Source organism: Protopterus annectens, chromosome 12.part0 (assembly GCF_019279795.1).
Source record: "Protopterus annectens isolate FY-2018-M chromosome 12.part0, PAN1.0, whole genome shotgun sequence".
Taxonomy (NCBI): Eukaryota; Metazoa; Chordata; order Ceratodontiformes; family Protopteridae; genus Protopterus; species Protopterus annectens.
The window spans coordinates 525,742,549-525,767,117 of NC_056746.1; the positions used below are offsets into that span (position 1 = coordinate 525,742,549).

General features: G+C 40.8%; 1 protein-coding gene across 1 annotated transcript in view; it reads left to right on the top strand.

Moving 5' to 3' along the window:
- DRG2 (developmentally regulated GTP binding protein 2) overlaps positions 1–24,569 on the top strand; it is an 808,865-nt gene that overhangs the window by 39,484 nt on the left and 744,812 nt on the right. The window contains exon 2 of the mRNA XM_044089666.1: positions 12,420–12,580. Within this exon, the coding sequence (XP_043945601.1) occupies positions 12,420–12,580 (161 nt within the window). The remainder of the gene's footprint in view (positions 1–12,419; positions 12,581–24,569) is intronic.

The following is a 24,569-nucleotide window of genomic DNA, read 5'->3' on the forward strand; positions in this document are numbered from 1 at the left end:
ACCAGAAATGTCGTTGGATAGCAATCCGACTACCGGAGTACATATAAAACGTAAAGAAAAGGTCAAAGGCAGTCGAGATCCAAAACCGATGGCGAAGCTTCTCCTAAGCCAGTCGCTGGTTCGCCGGTACTCAGTGAGGCGCTTTCGCAGCCCCTGATACCCGCTACCTTCGAGTTGCAGGCCTCTACTGACACCCATGTGGAGTCCGGCATGCCGCAAGATACTCAAGGTATTGGACTGATGTATCTCCCTCGGATGGGTCCGGAGCCGCTGAGCAGGCACCGGCTTCTGAGGGTATATTCAGACCTCAACATTTGTATATCAAACCGACGACAGCTGCAAAACCAAAGACAAAAGCAACTTCTAAAACTAAAAAACTGACGCATGAGCCACGTTTACAGGCCTCTATGCCTAAAAAACAGATGATCAAAATGGCTGAAGACCTTATTACCTTGATCAGGGGTAACCATCCCCCTCCAGATAAGAGGCCTAGGCAAGACACTGATTATGAATCTTCAGATCAGGTTTCAATTTCTTCTGATTCCTCTTCTGATCAGGAATTATCAATACCTCCCTATGAGGATTCTGATGCTGAGGAGTCTATTCCATATGCATCTCCTCCTGAGGATTATTCATTTGGAAAAACCTTGCATACTTTGAGGGAACATTTTTACTGGGAGAGTCGAGACTTCTCAGAATCAAAAAAGAGGCACAGGGATTTCCTTCTTCTCCCTCAGCACAAGCCTTTAGCCATTCCCCATTTTAGACATTGTGGATTTTGTGTTTTCAGAGTCAAGCTTGACCCATGACTCCTTACCTCTGGCTCAGTAAGCCTGACCGATATTACAGGATCCCTGACTCTTATAAATTTTTATTTAGAAACCCTGCTGCTGACCCTGAAACTATTTCACAGGGCCCAAAGGGAGTTAAGGCCTCAGCAGCAAAAAATCCTACCCCCTCTGACAGAGGTTCAAGGGCATTGGACAGATGGGGAAAAAGGTTTTTACATCTGCAACCTTAGCAATCCGGGCCTTACACTGTCAATTTCATATGCTTAAGTACTAACAACATGTTATGGGATTGATGAAACAAAAAATGATGTTGATTTCAGAATGTGCAGAAAATAAGGAATTGCAGGAATTATTGCATGCAGCTGAACAAGTTGGAAAGCATACTTTGGAATGTGGTTTTGATTCTTTAGAGGCCTCCTGCAGGGCCGCAGTTACTGGATCTGTGATTAGAAGGCATGCCTGGTTAAAGGAACAAAATTTGCCTGATCATGACGAAGCTAAATTGTAAGATGCACCTTTACAGCATGATTCTCTGTTTGGTATTAAGGCAGAAGAGGTTTTAAAGAAAATGGAAGACAAAGCTAAGTCTGTACAAACTGTTAAAGACTTCTTACAAGTGCAGCCACCAAAATTCAGAAGACACTGGCCTACAAAAAATTGGTCCTTTTTTGTGTCAAACAGAGCTCAAAGGGGCAAATCCAGACACCCTAAGGGTTCCAGATACCAGGCGCAAGACTCGTATAGGTCAAAGCAGTGGGGCGCATCCACCTCCAAATCTGGAGGAGATAAAGCGCAAACCTACAGAAAGCAGTCCCAATGACCTTCCCTCTGCCTACACCAAGCACTTAACTTTTGGCAGCACCCATAGGGGGAAAATTAGCACTTTTTGCTCAAAACTGACAGTTAATAACCCAGGACAAGTGGGTACTAAACATCGTATCACAGGGATACAGATTCCGTTTCCACACTCTGCCAATGGCCAGATCTGCCAAAAAATCAATGGGCAGAGGCACAGAAACAGGTTACGTCACTCATGGATATGAGGGCCATTCAGACAGTACCAGAACAGGAAAAAGGACAAGGTTTTTACTCGACTGTTCTTGGTACCCAGAAAGGACAAGGCCTGGTGGCCAATACTGGATTTATCGATTTTGAACACATATCTGGACATTCCAAAATTCAAAATGCTGACTTTGCAGCAGCTTCTGCCCATGCTGGGCAAGAATGCTTGGCTGGTGACTTTAGACCTAAAAGAGGCATACCTGCATGTCCCAATAAGACAGTTGTGCAGAAGATACCTCCGATTCAAGGCTGGCTTAATGCATTACCAATTCCCTGCTCTGCCCTTTGGCTTGTCTACTGCGCTCAGGGTCTTTACAAAGTGCCTGGCACCAGTAATTGCATTTTGCAGACAAAAGTAGTATACAAATATATCCTTACTTGGATGACTGTCTCATTCAAGCAGAGAACAAGGACACTCTCTTCTTTGACACCTGGCATTTGTGAAAAGGCTTCTAACATGCCTGGGGTACACAATGAACGAAAATAAATCACAACTGGTACCCTCTCAAAAGATAACATTCCTGGGTGCAAGCTTGAATACAACTGCCCAGATGGCTTACCTCACGCCAGACAAACAAAGGCAACTGACTACTTACTTCAAACTGATGGCAACAAAAGCACAGTCTTCTGCAAGACAAATTCTGCCAGCTCTGAGCTTCATGGCATCCTGCATCCTACTAATTCCATATGCAAGACTGCATATGAAGAAACTTTAATGGTGCCTGAAAAGTTTATGGAGTCAAAATTCACACAGTCTGGCAACAATGATTCCCCTCATTTCCTGCCTGTAACAGGAGTTTCTATGGTGGGCAAAGGCCTGTCATTAAAACATGGGACGGCCCTTCACTCTACTCCCTGCCAGCCAAACCTTAACAGACGAATCAGATTATGCCTGAGCGGCCCACATGGCAGGAAGATGCATTCAGAGCACCAAAACAAATGCATCTACATATCAACCAGAAAGAGATGCTAGCTGTTCAAAATGCCCTAACAGCCTTCAAGGAGTTACTTCATCCAGCACAACTACTGATAAAGACGGACAACACCACAGTCATGTGGTATATAAACAAGCAAGGGAGCACACACTTATACCCCCTTTGCAGATTAGCCATGGCACTGTGGGACACAGCTTTGACTTACCAAATACATATTCAAGCTCAATTCCTGCCAGGAAAACAAAACACTCTGGCTGCTGATTTAAGCAGAAACCTTATGGATCCACACAAGTGGAAACTAAATCCACAAGTCTTCAGCATGATAACAGAGAAATGGGGGAGCCCAGACATAGATCTATTTGCCTCTCCTCAAAATTATTAATTGAAAAGATTCTGCACAAGGACTTATCACAGACAAGCATGGAAAGTGGACTCCCTATCCTAAGTGGACGCCCTATCCTTCAGTTGGAAAAACCTATCAGTTTATGCCTTTCCTCCTCTGCCTCTTCTACCCAAGGTCCTCCTAAAAGTCAGACAAGAGAAGCCAAAGGTGATATTAATTGCCCTGGACTGGCCCCGCCAATACTGGTACCCAGTCCTAAGGAACTTGTCTCAATACCCAGCTTGGACCTTGCCTCAAAGACCACAACTACTGTCCCAGCAAAACAATCAGATCCTGCACAGTCAACTACAGACTCTGAACCTGGCAGCATGGCTAATCATGTAGTCATACAAACAACACCTCTCAGTAAAGCTGTGATGGATTTCATTTTGGAAGCCAGAAGGCCTAGTACTAGAAAATCTTATGCAGACAAATGGAAGAGATTCTGTGCTTGGAATCAAGCACAAGGAACTGATACAGCAGAACCACATATTCCTCAGATATTACAAAACTTGACTGAGATGCTTGACAAAGGCCTTTCTTTCTCATCAATCAAATTCCATGCCTCTGCCATTTCGGCTCATTACAATACAGAGCCACCAATTTTTTTCTCATCCTTTAATAAAGCAGTATCTTAGAGGAGCCAAAAATGTAAGGCCTCCTAGAAGATCACCATTACCTGCATGGGATCTCAATTATGTGTTGGAAAAGCTCACCCTGCCTCCATTTGAACCAGCTGCTACTGCTGATTATAAAGTTCTTATCATGGAAGACACCTCTGCTACTAGCAATTACTTCAGCAAGAAGCGTTTCAGAGGTACAGGCCCTCATGGCTGTAGAGCCTTTTATCATATTTTACCCAGACAGGGTGTCTCTGAGGACAAATCCTACTTTTATGCCTAAGGTGGGTTCCAGTGTGACACTTAACTAAATAATTAATCTGTCAACTTTTTATCCAAATCTGCAGAACAAAGGTGAGAGAATTCTGCATTCCTTGGACGTACACAGACAGCTAAGATTCTACTTGAGCAGGACTAAAGCTCTAAGAAAAACTGAGCAATTACTAGTGTCATTTGCTGCAGGATCAGAAGGAAAGGCTATTTCAAAGCAGACAATTTCAAAGTGGGTAAGCCACTGCATCCGTTTCTGCTACTTACACCATGGTAAACATGTGCCCAAGGCATTAAGTCTCATTCCACCAGAACTGCAGCTACTTCAGCAGCCTTTCTCAGAGGAGTGCCAACCAAAGACCTTCTAGAGGCTGCTACTTGGAGTTCTGTTCACATCTTTACAAAGCATTATCATTTGCCTCTTTACTCTAAGTCCAGGGCAGGCTTTGCCACTGCAGTGCTGCAGGGCCCTATAGCCGCACCTAATGCTGTTTAGCTCCAGCCTCCCAACCATAGCTTTGGGATTCTACCCAAATGTATTGACTGCAACAGTGAAACACGAAGAACATAGTGCAGTTGTGGGCATTTACCATAAATGTAGATGTTCGAGTGTATTCACTGTTGCAGTGCAGGTTACCCTCCTGCCATCCCCCTGTCATTCTAAAGTTTAGCTTTCCTTCTCTATCTTCTACAACTTATGTGGTGTATTTGCTTGTAGATGAAGGTAAAGTTTTTATATTGATGCATGTGTGTATATATATATATGTGTGTGTGTGTGTGTGTGTGTGTATGTATGTATGTATATATATATATATATATATATATATATATATATATATATATATATATATATATATATATATATATATATATATATGTATATATATATATATATATATATATATATATATATATATATATATATATATATATATATATTTATATTTGTATATATATATATATATATATATATATATATATATATATATATATATATATATATATATATATATATATATATATATATATATATATATATATATATATTGCTACCTTTTTGGGGGCACCTGACATCGGGGGCAAGAAAAACTAAAGAAAATGGCATCGGCTGCATGTTTATACCCCTGACGTCATGGAAGAGAAGACGGCAACCGACGCAGGATCCAAGACTTTGGATTTCACATCTACATTTATGATGTGTGCACAACTGTACCTTCTCCTGCTTAACAAGTGATCCCTCAGTCAGACAGTGGCAACACAGATTTTCAGGAGCTGGGGCCAGCCTTGCTGTGATCTTTTTGCCTCATACCTAAACAACAAGTGCAACAGTATACGAATGGATCGACTCAACAAACGCGGTGGTGGTGTTGCAGTAATGTTTAAAAATACCCTCAAAATAACCCAACTGAACCATATGCCTCCCACTTTTCCCAGCTCTGAAGTATTACTCGCCCACCTTGAAATCAACCCCAATAAAGGAATAGTTGTTACAGCCACCTACCTCTCTCCTGGTAACAACCTCCGCAGTATTGAACACCTACTCTCCTGGGCATCCGCTAAATTCACCTAAATTTTAACACAAATGCAATAATATAGAAAAGCTGTTTGTGTTCAGTAGTTGAAACCCTAACAGATTGCAAGACATGTGTATCAGAGTTTCACCAGCTGTACGCCACTACTGTAAACTGCCCTTAGCAACAAGTAGTGTTTTTAGTGTTTTTTCCTGCTGTTTCCTGTTTATATCCTGAATTTGCCATAGAAATGCTACTGCTGTAAACTCCACTGGTTTAAAAAAAAATTTAAAAAGTTGGAAAAGCATCTAGCAACATCCAGAATTCTATTACTGCTGTTTCCTTGGTTAATGTACGTAATTGCTGTAGGAACGCTGCTGCTGTTTACTGCCTTATTGTATAGTTGGAATAAGCATATAGCTTTCTGTCTACTGACGTATTTAAAGTTGGAATAAGCAATCAAAATCAACCCAGAAAAAACAATTAGCATATTAGGTTGTTACTTCCCACCAGGCCAAAACATACCTCCTGTAGAAAACTTCCTAAGCTAGGCCAATCTCTCCCTACTCCAAGAAACTATCATCCTTGGCGACTTTAACATTAATTGGCTTTCCTGTAATACCTACCACCCAGCCCTTCACCTAAATCTCCATGGGTTCTCACAGCTAATAGTCCCCCACTCGGATCAATGCAAATTAGTAATAGTCATACCACTCTTTTACTGGATCCTAGTCAGCAAAGACCCTCACAATTGCCTATCTGGCTGTCTATCTGAAAGCCTCAGCAACCATTCCCCAACCTTCTTGTTAAGCCATCACATAAACATTATCAAGCCCATCACCCATAGACAAATTCGAAACAAAGCTAATTTTAACCCCCATTCCTTTTATCTCCTCTCTCCAAAATATTAACTGGTCACCTCCTAAAATACCTCAACCTTGAAGAGGTCATCCCCTTCTTTAACAACACCATCCTCAACATCCATGCCCTCCCCTAAGATATTCCAAAGTCAGAACAAAAAGCTCCCCCTGGCAACAGAAAACCACCAGGGACCTAATGAAGACCAGGGATAAAGCTTGAGAACACTGGCTTCTAACAAAAAACCCTCAGACAATTTTCCAAGAACTACGTAATAAAGTCAAAAAACAAATAAAAATAGACAAGGCACACTACTATCAAACTTCACTAAACTCTTCTAACCACAACCCAGAGCCATTCTGGTCTATAGTTAACTCTATTCTTAGCCATGTCAAAGTAAACAACCCCCCCTCCATGTATCCCTCCCAACTCCAACATAGCTGAATCCTTTAACAAACATTTCACAGAAACCATACTGTTTCTCACCAAACACCACTTACCTACTCCAACCCCCCCCCCCAAACATATGCCAATTCACCCCGGCATGCTTTCTCCTTCTCAACAGTTCCCTCCTCCTACATAAAAAAAAACTTCTGACAACTCAAACCCACCAAACTTGCTGCTGACAACCTCCCTGCTGAATATCTAAAAATAGCTGCCAAAGTCCTAGCATAGCCTATCTCCATATTAATTAACCGCTCTATATCAGAATCCCAGGTACCATCACTATGGAAAATATCTCGCATAATACCCTTTATAAAGGTGGTCCCTCCACCGACCTCCAACTATCACCCTATTGTCATCCTCTCCCCTCTCTCCAAGATGCTAGAAAAATGTATCAATTCCCAAGTCTCTAACTCCCTCCTAACCAATAATATCACATCACAGCACAACCACTGCTCTGCTCTCCTTCACTAACAATATCCTTCAGCACAAAAACAATGGCTTCTTCTTCTCTGCTTTATTTCTTGATTTGTCTAAGGCCTTTGACATTGTAGTGCATGAACTTCTACTCTCAGCCTTCTCCAACCTCTCTGTCTCCAAACCAGCCACAAAATGGTTTCACAGCTACATCCATGGCTGCCAGCAATCAGTTGTATGGGAAAACACACTCTCTCTCCTTGTCTTCCATTCACCCTTGGTGTTCCCCAAAGTTCCATCCTCGGCCCCCTACTATTCTCCCTTTTCGCCAACAAACCTGCACACTGTCTCCAAACAAGCCTCACTCATACAGTACACTGACTATTCCACCCTCATTTGCTCTGCCCCCACCTTACCTGAACTCCAACAGATCACACAAGAATCTTTCTCATCTGTAGAAAGCTGGCTATCCAACTCCCAGCTCCTACTTAACCCTAATAAGACCAAACTCCTAATTTTTCAACCATCCAAATCTATCCCAAACCCCCCTCACTTCAATATACTTGCCAAAGACAATACCTCTATCAGCTCACACCAAACTACTCGGAGGAGAGATTGACACCAATCTCAAATTTGATACCCACATATCCCTTGCTATAAAAAAAAGTTCACAAAAAACTTGGCGCCTTATATAGAAACAACTAATGCCTCACCAAAACTGCTAGAATCGCTATTGCAAACTCCCAATTAATCTCCACCTTACTCTATGCATCTTCCATACTTACTAATCTTAAACAATCGGATTTAAACAAACTAGAGGCATGCTACAACAAAACTGCTAAATTTGCCAGTGGTGCTCCCTACAGCAGCCACCACTGTGTCTCCCTCAGAGAACCAGACTGGCTCCAGCTCCCACAACTTCTTCACCTGAATCATCTCTTCTTTACCCACAAGCTTTTAAACTACCCTCTCAAAGTCTCATCACTGCACTCCCTTCTCCAACCCTGCTAATCCTTCAGACCCCTATGCTCCAGCAACAAAAATCTCCTCCAGGTCACCAAAGCCGAAAACACAGCAGGGGAATCTCTATTTTCCTGTGCCATATCCAAACTTTGGAATAACATACCCCCCCCACCATCACTACCCTAACTTCCTCCAGTCATTTCAAGACTGCACTGAAACTGCACCTAAAATCTCACTGGCTCTGCCTTTGCCCGAACCCAGACTAAATACTCTCCACCCACTTCTGCTCATTTCTGCTCAAATCCCCCTCTCTGGCTGATCTAATCTTTGTTTCCATAAAGGCAATTTAATGAAAATATACTAATTTCCTTTGCTTAGCATACTTAAAACCTATTCATACCATATACTATGTATAATGAGCTGTTTATATTGTTTAAACTGTACATTAAGCTGTTTATATTATTTAAACTACATGTTTGTGTTATTGTTCATACCTTTTTTTTTTTTTTTTGTTAATACTATAATCTGTACCTAAGAGGTCTCTAAAATATGTCACCAACTTTGTTACTGACTTGTCATTTTACAGTATGTGGAGCTTTTCTCCCCAGGCCTCCGCTGAAAAAGGACCAGTGTCCTGTTGGAATTTCCCAGTAAATGTCTAAAGCCTTCGACACTGTCCCACCAGCTCCTTCTTAATAAACTGTCCACCTACGGCCTCAGCTCACCTGCAATAACCTGGTTCCATAGTTATCTTTCTAACTGTCAACAGGCCACAGTGTGGAACACCTCACTCTCCCTACCTCTGTGGAAGTCCCCCAAGGTTCCATTCTTGGTCCACTCCTCTCTATCATATTCACCAATAACCTCTGCAAAGCAACCAAACATGCCTCCATAGTTCACTACGCTGACTATTCTACCCTTATCTGTTCTGCTCTCTCCACCCTCCAACCTAGATCTCCAAATTAGAATGCAGTCTGCTTTTCAGGATATCGAATCCTACCTCTCACAACACCAACTCATTTTAAATCCCCAACAAAACCAAAGTTGTAGTATTTAGCAATAAAAAATTCAAAACTTCACAAATCCCGCTATCCATCACCTCTGCTAACAGTACCAAAATTGCCCCCACTAACCACACAAAACTCCTTTGGTATTACCATAGATGAATACCTCAAATCTGACATACATATTACCCAAACCATCAAAGTCCACATCAAATTAGGTAGCCTGAGTAGAGCTAAACCATTCCTAACACCCAATGCCAGGCTTGCCACTGCATGCACACACCTCCTAAGTACCCTTCTCTGTGGTTCCATTGCCTTCACTAACCTCTGGAAGTTGGACCTCAGTAAACTGGAATCATGTTGCCATAAAATTGCTAAATTTGCCACCAACCTCCCACTTGCATCCCATCACTGCTCATCTCTTTCAGCGTTAAACTGGCTAGAGCTACCCCACCTTCTGTCTCTCGATCATCTAGCCTTAACCCACAAAGTAATCTACTATCCCAATAACTGCCCTGCCATATCCTCCATAGTTCAACCATACTGCAGCCGTTGAGCTCTCAGATCCTCCAACAAACTCTTACTTAAGGTATCCAAATCCCACAACCAACACGGCGACTCCCTGTATTCCCACAATATAGCCAAGCTCTGGAACTCCCTCCCGAAAACCCTAAGGAACATACCCTCACATGACCAATTCAAAACACTATTAAACACTACCTTAGCAGCCATTGGCTGTGCTCCTGCCACTCCCCTGGTTAAAACCCCCTCTCCTCTCTTGTTAGCTGCTCTCCAAACAGTCTCTCCTCCGGTTTCTTTTGTAATTTAGTTCTACATCCTCTACCCCCTTTGCCATTAGCTCTCTCAACTTCTGGTTTATTCTCTACAGAGCCTTTTCTATTAACAGGTTTTCAGTTCCCAGCATCCTGTTTGTTCATCGAGGGAGATCTTCCCTTTGGATCTCCACCAGAAAACACACAATACTTGTGTAATGTTTCTTCTGAATATGTAATATTTTTTTTTTTTTGTTATATTTTAAAAATGCATTCTATTTTTGTGATGATCTGTGTTATCTAAAATCTGCTTGTATTTTAATTTCTTTTGGAGCTTTTCTCCCCAGGCCTCCGCTGAAAACTGGTCTCTGGCCCAGTCGGACATTCCCGATCAACAAAATGTAATAAATAAGTAAAAAATAGTTATTTTGTCCTGTGGATGGATTCGGTGTGATCACCAAGAGATGCTCTAATTCACAGTTGCCCCCCAGCTCTCCTCAATGCCTGTCCTCCGATACCACTATTAACAAAATTCATTCAGAAAGCTAGAATGTGCAAGTCCAGAGTTATCCTAAGTGCTCTGTTTTGGCCCTGGCATTAATGGTTCCCCTTCCTGCGGCCTCATTTGGTTACATCCTCCACGTGTTAGATCCTTCCTCTGCACCCCTTCTATTAAGTGTGGATTTTTTAGTTAGAGCTTTTTCAGAAGGGGTCCAGTTTTCTCCACTATTAAAGTGCAGATGGTTGCCATGTCATATTTTCATATTGGGCACAATAACACTTCCATAGCCTCTCTTAAATGTTTTTAAAGCCTTCCTCAAGGACACTTTCTTACTCAGACCTCCAATCAGAGACCCAGTTCCTCCATAGTATATCACTATAATGCTTCAGGTCCTGACCCAAACACCATTTGAACCAGCAGCTTCAGTAGACTTGGAAGTTTTTTGTTGAAAACTTATTTTCTTGTTGCAATTACCTCTGGTAGACTAATTTCTGAATTACAAGCACTATCTTGCAAACCACCATATATTTTTCATGTAGACAAAGTAGGCTTGAGAACAAATTCTTCTTTTCTGCAAAGGTGACATTCAAAACAAATGTTCGATCAGTTGACGAGCTTGTCTTTTTTCCCAGGTTTTCAAACAAAGGAGAATATATGCTACATGTGCTAGATGTTTGACAGCTTGGGTTCTACTTGCATCAGACCAAGGATATCAGAAAGGCAGACCAGCTATTCATATCCTTTTCCAAATCAAAGTTAAGTAAAGGTGTATCAAAAGTCGCACTTTCTAAATGTTTTTTTTTCCTTTGTTTATAATAAACTGGGATTGCTTTTACCAACAAAACAAAGAACTTATTCCCCAAGAGTAGTAGTTACTTCTGCGGTCTTCGTGAAGAGTTCCCATTGACATTTGTGCAGCAGCAACATAGTCCACTGTCCAAACCTTTGTATCCCGTTATAAATTAGGCATATATAATTTTGATCATGCTTTCCTATTGTTTCCACTATTCTCTGGAATGCCCTTAATGCCACCCAGCATGGGAGTCTGGGTTAATTGGCTAGGCTTAAAATGACCCTCAAGGACAGTTAGCCTAGTACTAATCTGTGAACTTATGAATCAGATGAAAATAAACCACATCGAATAGGGAAGTTATGTACTTAACATAATGATAGATCCATGTTGTCTCATTTTTTTGTCACAGTTAACATCCCTCCCTTCTTCCCCCTTCACTGACCACTTCTAGTGACTGGAAAAAAAACTCATCTTAGAAAATTTCACGGACAGGGTCTCTGCTGTACTATGTCCCCTAGCATCTAGATACTTTAGTTTTAAAGTGTAGATTGTAACTTGTGATATATCAGCAAATGGATAGGAGAGGAGTAAGAGCCTGGGATTCAGAGCTTTAAAAAAAAAAGGCACCAAGGTCAGATCTGACAACCAAAAGATTGAACCGGACGAAAATGAGACAACCCATCTGTCATTATGGTGAGTACATAACTTTCATTTTTAATGACTTTACTTGTTTAATGTGAACTGCCTTGGCCCAAAGGTCACATTATATGTAAAGTGCAAAAAGATATAGTATAATGAAAGTTTGTGCAAAATGTAGAGAGGATGATGCAAGCACTGTAGCCATGATGAGATTTTTTTTTTTTTTTTTAATATAGTCAGTAATTTTAAGATCGTGTTCAGTTCTGAATAGATGTGTACTGTGTAGTTAAAATGTAAACTAATTCTGCGGGCAAGATGGTTCATTTTGGAGGGAGGACATGAATTGTCCTGTCATAGTTGTGATGTGCATTGTGTGGTAGATGCATTTTAGAGGTAGTAATGCCAGGCATGTTTCTTGTATTGTTTATAAAGTTCATTTGTTTTCTTCCCTTAAGCAACTGAATATCATCTGGGTTTGCTAAAAGCCAAACTTGCGAAATACCGAGCACAGCTTCTGGAACCATCCAAATCTGCTGGAGCTAAAGGTGAAGGCTTCGATGTAATGAAATCTGGAGATGCCAGGGTGGCACTGATTGGTTTTCCATCTGTCGGTAAGGTGGGTAACTGAATTGAATATTTCGTGTGACAAGTCACGTGAATATACCTAATCCCAACAAATTGTTTGCCATTTTTTTTACTGTTGCTGTAATAAGTTTAGCTCCGAATGTTTTTCACAAAGCTTCCTTTAAAGATGGCATTAAGTTTTAGGTACTGGCTGTATTTAGAAAAGGTTGAAATTATTTCACATTTGGGCAAAGACAGCCTGTGTAAAATGTGAGCAGTTCTTAGTTTAGCAATGTTCTTTGCATTAAAGAATTCCCGTCAAACATAATAGTAACTTGAGGTGTTCTGGTCTTTTTTTTTTTTTCTCCTTAGTTTTTCTCCTGAAATAGTATCTCTTTGTTTTTGCTTTATTTATATCAATTGCCACCATTCCTTGTATCCCCCTTACAAAAGTTACTCGTGATCTTTTAGCTTTGTATAGTGTTCTTGCGTGTAATCTCCTGACAAGGATATTGTCTTCATTTAAAAATTTTAACAGCTAAGTGATGTTTTTAAAGTTTGATACACAAAACAGGCATACAAGTTCCTGTGTCATGTACTGTGTTAGGTTGTCTTGCAGGTATACCACAGTTTGCTACCGAAGACGTGGAGGCCAGAACTGTTTCAGATCTCTAACAGTATCTCGTCTTTGATACAGACAGTAGTGCCATGAACCCTTTCTCACTGCTGGTCATCCTTCATGTCCTGCTGTACATAACATTTCCTTTGCTACAGCACAGTAATGGTGAGAGCTGTTTTAGGCTATCATGACCAAGCTCCTTTTACTCTTTAGTGGTCTTGGGTTGTTGTTGTGTCTTTCGGCTTTTCCCAGTTAGGGGTCAACACAGCGGAACTCCGGTCCGCTAATGATTGGCAGTAGATTTTTATGTGCCGACTTGCCGGCCCTGACGCACAACCTTCAACGAAGGTATGCCCATTCACGCATATCTCCACACAGAAGATGGTGGGTACCTTCTCTATTTCTGTGTGTGAGGTATGCAGTGTTGGTTTTTTGGAACAGATGACATAAACTTTTTATTACTTTTAGAAGCTGTGCTAGTGCTCTGAATCGCACTTACTCGGGTACCATTTCTGGTAGGTGCCTGCCCAATCATAGATGTTTGTTTATTTTTAGTACTGCATGCTTTTTCTTTTATCACACCAGCAGTTTTGCTATTTCAGGAGAATGTGGCCTCATTACGGAATGCTTTAAAAAGCACCACATTGGTGCAGTTTTAAACATTTTATACCTTTATTGACCAGCCTTCTGCATCTTAATTGTTGGGGGCTCATGTGCACATATTACCCTTAAATGAGTGCTCTTATTCTTATTTTAAAAGGTTTTGCTGAAATTTTTTAGCATACCTTTTGTGCCATGGTACACTGCTATGCTTGCAGGACTGTGATGTTCAAAGGCAAGTACTAGGCTATCAGCCCTAGAGCCTGTATAAGCCTAGCCAAAGGAGGTTCCCCGGCTATCGCCGCCCAAGAAAATTATTTTCCTGCACCCCTGTAGAGCAGAACTACAGAAGTGATCCCCAGGGTGAGTTTCCTGTTTCCCATCCAGTTGTCAAGATTTTTTTTTAGAGGGCCAATGAGGAGCTTTGCTTGACATGAATGGGCAGTCTGTTCCAGACAAGCACAGTCTCTGGGACAGTACTCTATCCCTCCAGTATGTTCTGTTTTATTGTGGTGACTAGGTTTAGGTCCCTGGAGCATGTGGCTCAGAGAAATTGGGATTTCTTTAAGTGTAACATGTCCATTCGATCTGGGTTAGACATGGCTTTGTATGTTGGGCAGAGGTCGCCTCTGAGTAGGTGATATGCGACGTAGAGCTGGAGTTTTTTGAGGCGGTCTGTATATGGCATCTGTTTGAGGCTGGTATTTCTGAGGCCTTTCTAGTTGTTGTAGATGCCTTGCGAGGTACATGCCAAATGGGGCGTTGTACTCTCTAATGGGTCTGATGAGGGATGGAGTAGAAAGGAATGATGACCTCTCTCTTTCTGGAGGAGAACCCCTTAGTGATGAGGTGTGCCACATAGAAGGATTTCCTGACTACTGTGGCGAAGTGATTATCAAAGGAGAGACTACTGTCCACTTGTGTCCAAGGTCTCTTATCACACTTTTGGTGTTTAGTAGGCTACCACCTATGTGGTAGTTCATGGGTATGATGTTTTTCCCAAAGGGGATGACCATGCACTTCTTGGCATTGAGCTTTAGGACATGACTTTGACACCAAGCATCAATCTCAGTGAGGCCTCTTTGTAGAATGTCCACATCCTTAGGTGATTCTGTTATGGCTATTAGTTTGCAGTCATCTGCGAACTTTGTTAGCCAGAGCTCAGCTGTGTTAGCCTGGACTTCTGAGAAATAGATACCGAACAGGAGAGGACCCAGGACCCAACCCTGTGGTACTCCACTTGTCACTGGTCTGAAGTCGGATTTGGGGTTGGTTACTTTCACTGTGTAGGTTCTGTCAGTGAGCCAGTTGACCACCCATCTTGTGACAGAGGGTTTTATGCCCAGTTCAGTGAGTTTATCTATAATACCAGAGTTGGGGGATGGTGTTGAAAGCCTTGGCAAAGTCAGGATAGGCTGTGTGCACCACCTTACCCTTGTCCACGGTTCTGGTGACTGCTTCAAAGAAGTCAGTCAGGTTTAGTAGGCATGATCTACCTTTTACAAACCCAAACCAAGTGGGGTCCAGAGTTTGGAGGTTACCTATGTCTGTTTATAAGCTCCATGATGATGCGTTCCATGGCCTTGCAGACCAGGCTCATCAGGCTAATGGGGCAGTAGTTCCCGGTGTCCATGGTGGCACCCCCTTTGTGGAGTGGGATAACCGTCACTGTGCGCCATTCCGTAGGTACAAAGCCTGAAGTGAGGCTATGATTGAACATGGCACTTAGGTGGGGTGCCAGTTCATTCTGTAGTTCGTGCAAAACACAGCCTGTGATGTTGTCTGGTCCCGTGGATGCTGTGTTCTTGGCTTTGGAGAGTGCAGTCTTTACTTGTGCGTCTGTGATTGCAGGGTCTTTGCAATCTCCCGGTATGTAGATGGGCCCTTTGGGGGGTGAGGGGGGGGTGAAGTTTGCACTGAACCTGTCTGCCAGGATATTGGCAATATCAGTTGGTTCAGTGAATCTAGTGCCATTGTGCTGTGCACGGAGCAGACCTGAGTGTTGCCATTGAGATTCTTGACATAGCTGTAGAATGCTTTGTCATTTGTCTTTAGAATCAGTGGCAATTTTATTTTTTTACTAGCTTTGGAGGATTTTATGAGGGATCGCAGCTTCTTACTGAGGCTGACCAGGGAGTTTCTGTAATCGTGGGATTTTACTCTCTTTTGCAGCAGTTTCTTCCTTCTGTTGTAGAGTTTGTTTATGGTAGGGGGCCACCAGATTGGCTTCCTTTTTTGGGAGGATAGCATCTTGGTTCTGTTGGGGATGGCACGGTCCATGTACTCTTGCATGTGCTTATACAGTGCATTTGTATAGGATTCAGCAATCTTGTTTCTATTTCCCATCTGTATGGGTGTCGTGAAGTTAGCCACTTTTGTCTTAAGGAGCATGAAGTTGGCTTTGGAGAAATTTTTTACGGTGGTTTGTGGGAGGGTGGGGGTGGGGTATGGATGTCTAGGGTGATTAGCTTGTGGTCGGATCTGACCAGCGAGGAGTTGACCTCTGGCATGAAGCATCTGTTACGCATATTGGTAATTACCAGGTCCAGGATATTGCTGCCCCTGGTGGGGGTATGGACAAAGCTGATCCAGGGTGTTGGAATTTATAAATTCCAGAAGACGTTGAGCAAATGATTTAGTTTTCCCATCTGATGGTGGGGTAGTTGAAATCTCCCGTTATTAGGGTATTGGGCTGTACCTTAATATTATCCAGTGTATTGAGAGTCATTTTTAAAATAAAGAATGTTCTTCTGCCCATCACTATTATGGGTGCCCCTTTTTTGTTTTAATCTTCCCACAAATATAATTTCAGTGGACCTTTACCCTCTGATTTTGGTGCAAGGGCTGCAGCCATAGACCAATGGGTGCAGCATGGTGCATGTGCAAGCGGCTGCCCAGAAAAGTCTGATGTATTCCTACGGTGACATCAGTGAGGGATAACTGGATATATTTGGGTTGTAATAAGGGTATGGACCTTCTTTATTTTAAGTGACTCAAACATATAAGAAATGGCAAAGAGGGTAATGCACTGTGGCAGTTAAATTTGCTAAGTGCCTCATTGCAAGTAGGAATGCCGATAAAAAGCTCTGTTGTACTGGGGCAATGATAGGATTGTGAACATTTGTCACTGAGGACTGTAATGACCCCCCCTTACTTATCAGTGATTGAGAATTTGTAAAAATATTGTGTATTTTAACAGTCATGGTCTTCTTGTATCTAAATAAGTCATAATATTATGCAAGTATGTTAATCTCAGTAGTACTGTAAAAGTCATAACAGAAATGCATAAGCACAAAGAAAGTGTTACTTTGTTCATGTGTCTCTGTGTGAGAGAGAATTTGAAATCTAATGGAAAGATGGCTAGACAGTCAAACCCAGCTGCAAGTTAAACACAGAGAATGATTTGATTTAACCTGTTTTGAATTTTTTTCAATTACTCTACCTTTTACATAGTATTTGACTGCACACTAGTACTCCTAGTCGCCCAGGAGAGAAATTCTTTTATCTAGGTTATATTCTGCAACATAAAGTGAAGACAGATGCTACAGTAGTTTGGTTGTGTGTGGTTGCGATGCACATGTGTACGTGTCTTATTTGAAGGATTACAGTTTTGAATAGCCTTACTGATTTGCAAAGGTTTTGTTTCAGTTGTAGAGCTAGAATAGGTTCTAAGTATACATCCCGTAACAGTGTACAGCTACGTAGACAACAGTAATTGTCAGTGAAGGTTATCCAATAAAGGTGGGGGAAAAAAATTCCACAGTAAAGACAAATGGTTGCGTATGCCAGACAATTAAGGTCACCAAATTAATGTTGTAGATTTCAATAACTTTAAGGCTCTTTTTAAAGTATGACTGCTTCAGAGACTCTGGTTAGCTCAGCAATATACATTACTTAGATGATTTGTTACTCCAAACTTGATGATGCTACTTTTACTTTATTTCAGTTTCCAGCTAAATTGCTACACTACTTTGATTTTGTGTGTGTGTTTAAATATATATTTATTGCTTTTACAAACTAGCTATAGTTTTTTCTTGTTCTCATAAATTGCCTTTTCCTTTCCTTAAGTCACTTAGGCTTTACCCTGCCACTTCCATTAGCTTATATAATGCTCTCTCTCTACTTTTACTGATTTTAGTTTTTCTGCTTCTATCATCAACTGCTTTATATTGTTATCTTGTTTAGTTTCATGTATTGCTGCCTCTTATTATGAAGCATTACATCTCTGCCATTGTGACCTGGGTTGTGGCTGAAAATGGCATCACTTCATGTGCCCGTGTAACTAATGTAAAATAAATATTTATCACTTCTTTCACAGGAGTTTTGTGGATGGATGCTATAGGCAATGGGTTGGGTTATGATGCAAGTTTAATCAGTATGCAGAGAGAAGGTGACCCAAAAAATGCAGTAGTGAGCATTCAGGTGTTGTGCCGTTCATTTGGTTCTCAAGATTAGTTTGTCTATCCACTGGTGTGTCCGGAGAAAAGATTAGCATTTTTCAAGCCCAGCTTTATGGAATAGGACAAAAAGGAACAGAAGTGATGCATACTTATTTTACAATTACCAGGAACTTGGGTAAACTGTACTATTTTTTTTTTTTTTTTTTTTTTTTTTTTACAAGAAACATTTTGAGTGCCTATGAGATAAGTGATAATTTAATCACACATTTTATATAGGTTCATAGGTAGGTACTAGGCTATTGGCCCTTGGGCCTATACAAGCCCAGCCAGAAAGGTACCCTGGCTTTTGCCACCCAGGAAAATTATTTTCCTGTGCCACCTGTTGAGCAGAGCCACAGAAGTGATCCCCATGGTGAATTTCCTATTTCCCATCTAATCATCAAGATTTTTCTTGAAGAGTGCTAATGAGGAGCTTTGTTTGATATAGATAGGTTGCTTATTCCAGAGTATGGGAAGTCTCTGGGACAGGAGTCTATTCCTCCCCGGGGTGAATTTCGTATTTCCCATCCAATCATCAAGATTTTTCTTGAAGAGTGCTAATGAGGAGCTTTGTTTGATATAGATAGGTTGTTTATTCCAGAGTATGGGAAGTCTCTGGGACAGGAATCTATCCCTCCGGCATGTTCTGTTTATTGTGGTGACAAGGTTTAGGTCCCTAGAGTGTGTAGCTCGGAGGGATTGGGATTTCTTTAAGTGGAGCATGTCCAACAGCTCTGGGTTTGACATAGCTTTGTATGTTAGGCAGAGATCACCTCTGAGTAGGCGATATGCGATGGAGTAAGGTTGGAGTTTTTTGAGACGGTCTGCGTAGGGCATCTGTTTGAGGCCGGTAATCCTCTTTGTGAGGTATTTCTGCAGCCTTTCCAGTTGTTATAGATGTCTTGTGAGATACATACCAAAAGGGGCGTTGTACTCTATAATGGGTCTGATGAGTAGAGGGGAACAATGACCTCTTTTTTTCTGGATGAGAAACCTTTTGTCATGAGGTGTGCCACGTAGAAGGATTTCTTGACTACTGTGGCAATGTGGTTATCAAAGGAGAGACTACTGTCCACCTGTGTCCCAAGGTCTCTTATCACACTTTCTGTGTTAAATATACTACCGCCTATGTTGTAGTTCATGGGTACAGAGTTTTTACCAAAGGAGATGACCATGCACTTTTTGGCATTGAGCTTGAGGCCATGGCTTTGACACCAGGCATCTGTCTCAGTGAGGCCCTTTTGTAGGATGCCCACATCATTTGGAGTTTCGATTATGACTCCTAGTTTGCAGTCATCTGCGAACTTCATTAGCCAAAGACCTTCTGTGTTAGCCTGTACTTCAGAGAAGTAGATATCAAACATGAGAGAACCCAGGACTGAACCCTGTGGTACTCCACTTGTCACTGGTCTGAAGTCAGATTTGGAGTCTGCTACTTTCACAGTGTGGTTTCTGTCACTGAGCCAGTTAGCAACCCATCTTGTGACATAGGGATTCATACCTAGTTTAATGAGTTTATTTATAATTCCAGAATGGGGGATGGTGTCGAAAGCCTTGGCAATATCTAGATAGGCTGTGTGAACCACCTTACCCTCATCTACGGCTTTGTGTGAACCACCTTACCCTCGTCTACGGCTTTGGTGACTGCTTCAAAGAAGTCTTATCAGGTTTAGGAGACATGATCTGCCTTTTACAAACTCGAACTGGGTGGGGTCCAGAGTTTGGAGATTACCAGTGTCTTTGTTTATATGTTCCATGGCCTTGCAGACCAGGCTCGTCAGGCTAATGGGGTGGTAGTTCCCGGGGTCCATAGTGGCTCCCTCCCTGTGGAGTGGGATAACACTCGTGGTGCGCCATTCAGCAGGCACAAAGCCTGAGGTGAGGCTATGATTGAACATGGATGTAGTTCGTGTAGAATGCAGCGTTTTAATATACATTAAAACAAACCAGACTGACACAGTCTCATTTGCAAGCATTTTACATCACAAACGATAATGACACAGTCCTAGGTGCAAACATTATACATCACTTATAATCTACCCAATCATTGTCAGTCAGACATTATGCAGCTCATTTAAATCGTGGCATCTTTTAAACCTCATTCCTCCCCTGTATGTATTGTTCCCACAATTCCCATTTTTTCCTATATAATTTGCTCCTACCTTTTTCTAAAGACCCCAGTTCCAGTTTTATGTCTCTCAATATATTCACTACTTCTAGTACAGTTGGTTTAGACTTTGATTTCCATTTTCTAGTAATTGCCTTTTTGGCAGTCAACATAATTAGACACAGCAAGGTCTTACTTATGTCTAGGCAATTCTGATTCTGTATTATAACTTAGAAAAATTAATTTCCCTAGTTACACCAATTTGCTCATCCAGCATTTCTGACTGGGAATCTTTAAGGTCTGCCAACACATTACACTCCCAGAAAATATCTTCCCAATTAGCTCTTTCTTCCCCATAACACCTTCCAACATTTGCTGTCTACCCAAGGAAAAATTCTCTGGAGTCTACTTGGGGTATAAAAATATCTATGTAAACATTTCCAAGGAAAAATCCTAAATCTTCTAGATTTTGTTGCATATTTGGAATGCATCAATGTATCTTCCCATTGTTTCTTTGTGAATTGCTTATCTAGTCTCTCTCTTCCCAATTCTTTCTAACCGCCTCTGATTCTTATGGTTATCATGCAGTATTTTATATGCTCTACTAATTATTCGTTTTTTAATGGCAGCTTCTGTTCTAGATGCTGTTGAAAACTCTACCAGTGCTGGTCTTTCATTTAGGACCCCCCATATTTATTTATCTTTACCTTCCCTATCAAGGATTGATATCACAGTATAGACAGTCTCCAACCTGCAGTCCAAATAAATTGTTGACGTCTTCCCATTCTGTTATTTTTTTCCCCTCATTAATTATATTTGCTCCCAATACCTTGGTTTCTTTGCCAGTTTACTCCAATAAATTCCAGACCCCTCTTGTCTATTGTCTGTATCCCTAATTACAGTCCTCACAATTGGCAGAATCCCCTTTCTCCATTCCTGTGTTGGCTTAGTTCTTGGAATACTTTCTTCTACTTTATATAGTATTCTTTATGATTATTTTTATTCTCCTTAAAGGTCTGCATCTAAAATCCAAGTATCTCCTTTATTGAGCTTCTTACCCTGTTTCATCATCCTTTTCCACTTTGAATTATAATTTTCTGCTTGTACTATGGAACTGTGTTGCTCTGAAATACCCCTCCAAGTTGGGTAATCCCAGTCTGCCTTGTTCTATTGGAAGAAACGGCCTATTCCACTTGACTCTTGCCATCTTCCCCTCCCACGTGATCCTTCATCTTTTTAACCAGAGGAGATGCTGTGGATATCCGTTAATAATTTAAAAATGTGCCTGACCCGTGTATAAAACTGAAGAGACTAAAAATATTTTAACTGCTTGTATCTTGCTATTTATATCCGTATAACAGAGCTTCTATTTTTTTTTTTCAGTTTTTGTATTAGCTTTTTATCATGTCCACATTAAATATGGTTATTTCTGAACCAATTTGTGTGTGGGTACATAATGTACCGCTATTGCCTTTCCTTTAGCTTCATTAATGTATCTCGAAAAGATCTGAAACTGTGTCAAAATGTTTCACAGTACTGTAAGTGCCCCTTTCTGGTTTTGTCCAGTATAAAATATCATCCTCAAATAGAGCCAGATTTTCTTGTCCCAATACCAGTTATGTCTTTGAATTTCTGAGTCCCTTATTTTTTTTTTTTGCAAGTGGTTCTAAATATAATGCAGATAACAAAGGGGAAGAGGACATCCCTGTCTTGTTCCTCTGCTCAAACAGAAATTATAGGAACGTACCCCATCTACTTTCATTTTTACCTTGGATCCCTTGTATTCTTTGTTATATTTTCCCTTCTGGACCCCCAGACATATCTTTGCTGTTGCAGATCAAATTCTAATCCCCACCTATAAGTAATATTCCTTGCTGAAAACTGATGATTTCTCCCAGGATCTTCTTAAGCTATGTTATTGCAGTTTTAGATGGAATATAAGTACATACCAGTGTAATCCTCCCTCCCCCTTGCCAGTAGCCCCTTAGTATTACAAATCTATCATTATTATATATTTTATCCTCTTCTATCACTATTGGAGCTCTTGTTGCAATTAATATAAGTAATCCTCTTTTCCTTTGTCCCAGATATTCCGCTGAATAGCCATCCTGAAAACCTTTCTTTATCAAAATCACGTTCATTTCTTTCCAAGTGTCTTCTACAGCATAGCCATTTGCACTCTACATTTTTTAATATAGTTCACTACTCTTTCTTTTTTTGTATTCGTGAGATCATAGAAACTTAATATTGCAGAATGCATCATTGTATTAAAAATTTGTTCCCACCTTTTATGTATAACAGCTTTTTTGTTAACTGTCTAGTTCCAGCTTTTGTGTTACATGTATACACTGTTTTGCAGGTTGAACATTTTATATAGTTGTTATAGCCATTTTGAACCTATGTCACATCTTACAAAACTTTTTGTTGTATTGAAAACAGTCAGACAACCTCCCAATACCACTTTAAAACCTGTTAACTTAATACTAGCACACAAAACTATGTGTATCTTCAAATATTGAAGTTTTACCCTCCTAAAAGGAACAAATGTCCCAAACTGAGAGTCACACTTGCAGACTTGAGTTAACCTAAAAGATAGGTTATCCATAGACATCTGAATTTTTTCAGAGAACATCATCTCTTAGCCAATATCTTTTTATCAGATTGTCTCCATGGAGACCAGATACAGAATTGCTACTAAGCATACGTTTATTTGACAGAAAAAGCCTTCTAATAATCAAAATTCATTTACATTTACTTGCTTCCTCTTAAGACTTGTCACCAGATCAAACCAATGCCCCCTAGTCCAGTCATTTCCCATGCAAGAATGAGAAAAAAGCACACCAGTTTTTCTTTTGTTGTGCTCTATTAACTAGGCTTTTTTGTATACATTGTGGTGCCTACATTTCTTAAAACTGAACAGAAGGGAGGAGAAAGAAAAAAAAAGAAAAACAAAACAAATAGAAGCACCTGTTTACATTAATATTCCTGTTGCAATTAAAATAACCGAGTAAACTTTACTTTATAGCATATAAAGAAAATCAGAATTAGAAAAATACTAGTGTTAACTAGGTGAAACAATTTTTTTTCGTACTTTCTTCCTTGTTTTTCCATCCCCTAAGTATTTTTCCGAACATTAATGACATGAAGTAAGGCATATGCTTAGAGTTTCCCCATAAGTCTAACAAAGTCCAGCATTTCCAGATTTTTTGTTGTCTTATTTCACAAATATAATTCTTGGTTTGTAATCCCACATTTGTCAATTTCCAAGTACTGGTTTTATTCGTACTCATCTTCATATCCGAAATCCTGTCTTTGCTTCATTTCCAACATACTGTCAATTCCTCTAGTCAACTCTTGTGCTTCCTTCCTTCTTTCCAGCATTTTCCATTGAACATTGGAAAGGGTTTCACTGGTACAGTCTCTGTGGTCCCTATTACCTGAACAACAGGAAGCAGAATCTCCGTCTTTTTCACTCCTCACTTTTTTGTTCAACAAACTTTTGTATTTCCTCCTTAGCATGCACTTCATGCTACAGGAAAGAATATTTTGAAGGTAGCAGGGTATAGCAGTTTGAATCTCACACCTGCTTCTTGACGTTCCCTGAATAGTGTAATAAATTTACTCCTCTTCTGCCTGGTGTAAATGAGTAATTATCCACCACAAAAACTGCTGTCTCCCACTTTTGGTACTTTCTCCTTTTGCCACAGTTTTGTCAGAATCAACTCCTCCTGCTGGTAGGATTGCATCTTTACCATTAAAGGTCTAAGTTGCTTTCCCGTAGCCAGGTTTGGAGCATACACATTGTGCCCTTTCAACTAACAACTCCTGCTGTGGAATACCAGACCAGTTGCTTTTTTATGTTCATAAAATTAATATAGAATGCTCCTTCCATCTTCTTGGATACAGCTGAATGTCTCAGGTTTTCCCTATGTGCTCTTTCCTCTAGTTCTATTATTTTTTTGAAATGTCTCTTTTTGAGCAGTCTCATATTCAGCTAGGCTTTTCCTTTCGACTTCTGATTTTTGCTGATGTTCTTCATCTCACATTGCTGCAGTCCTTACACTTGGGTAGTCCGCTGTCCTCGGTCGGCCCGAATATCAAAGTATAAGGCTGACGTCGGTCAAGGCGCATTTGACTGACATCAGGACGTCAGGGTACAAACGCGCATGACCGACGTCATATCCTCAGTCTTTTTTGCCGCATGGTCCGATGCAGAAGCAGCATTGCAAGTGCCGGTTGGCGTTCTGAGATTTTTCGATTTCGAAGTTTCAGACCG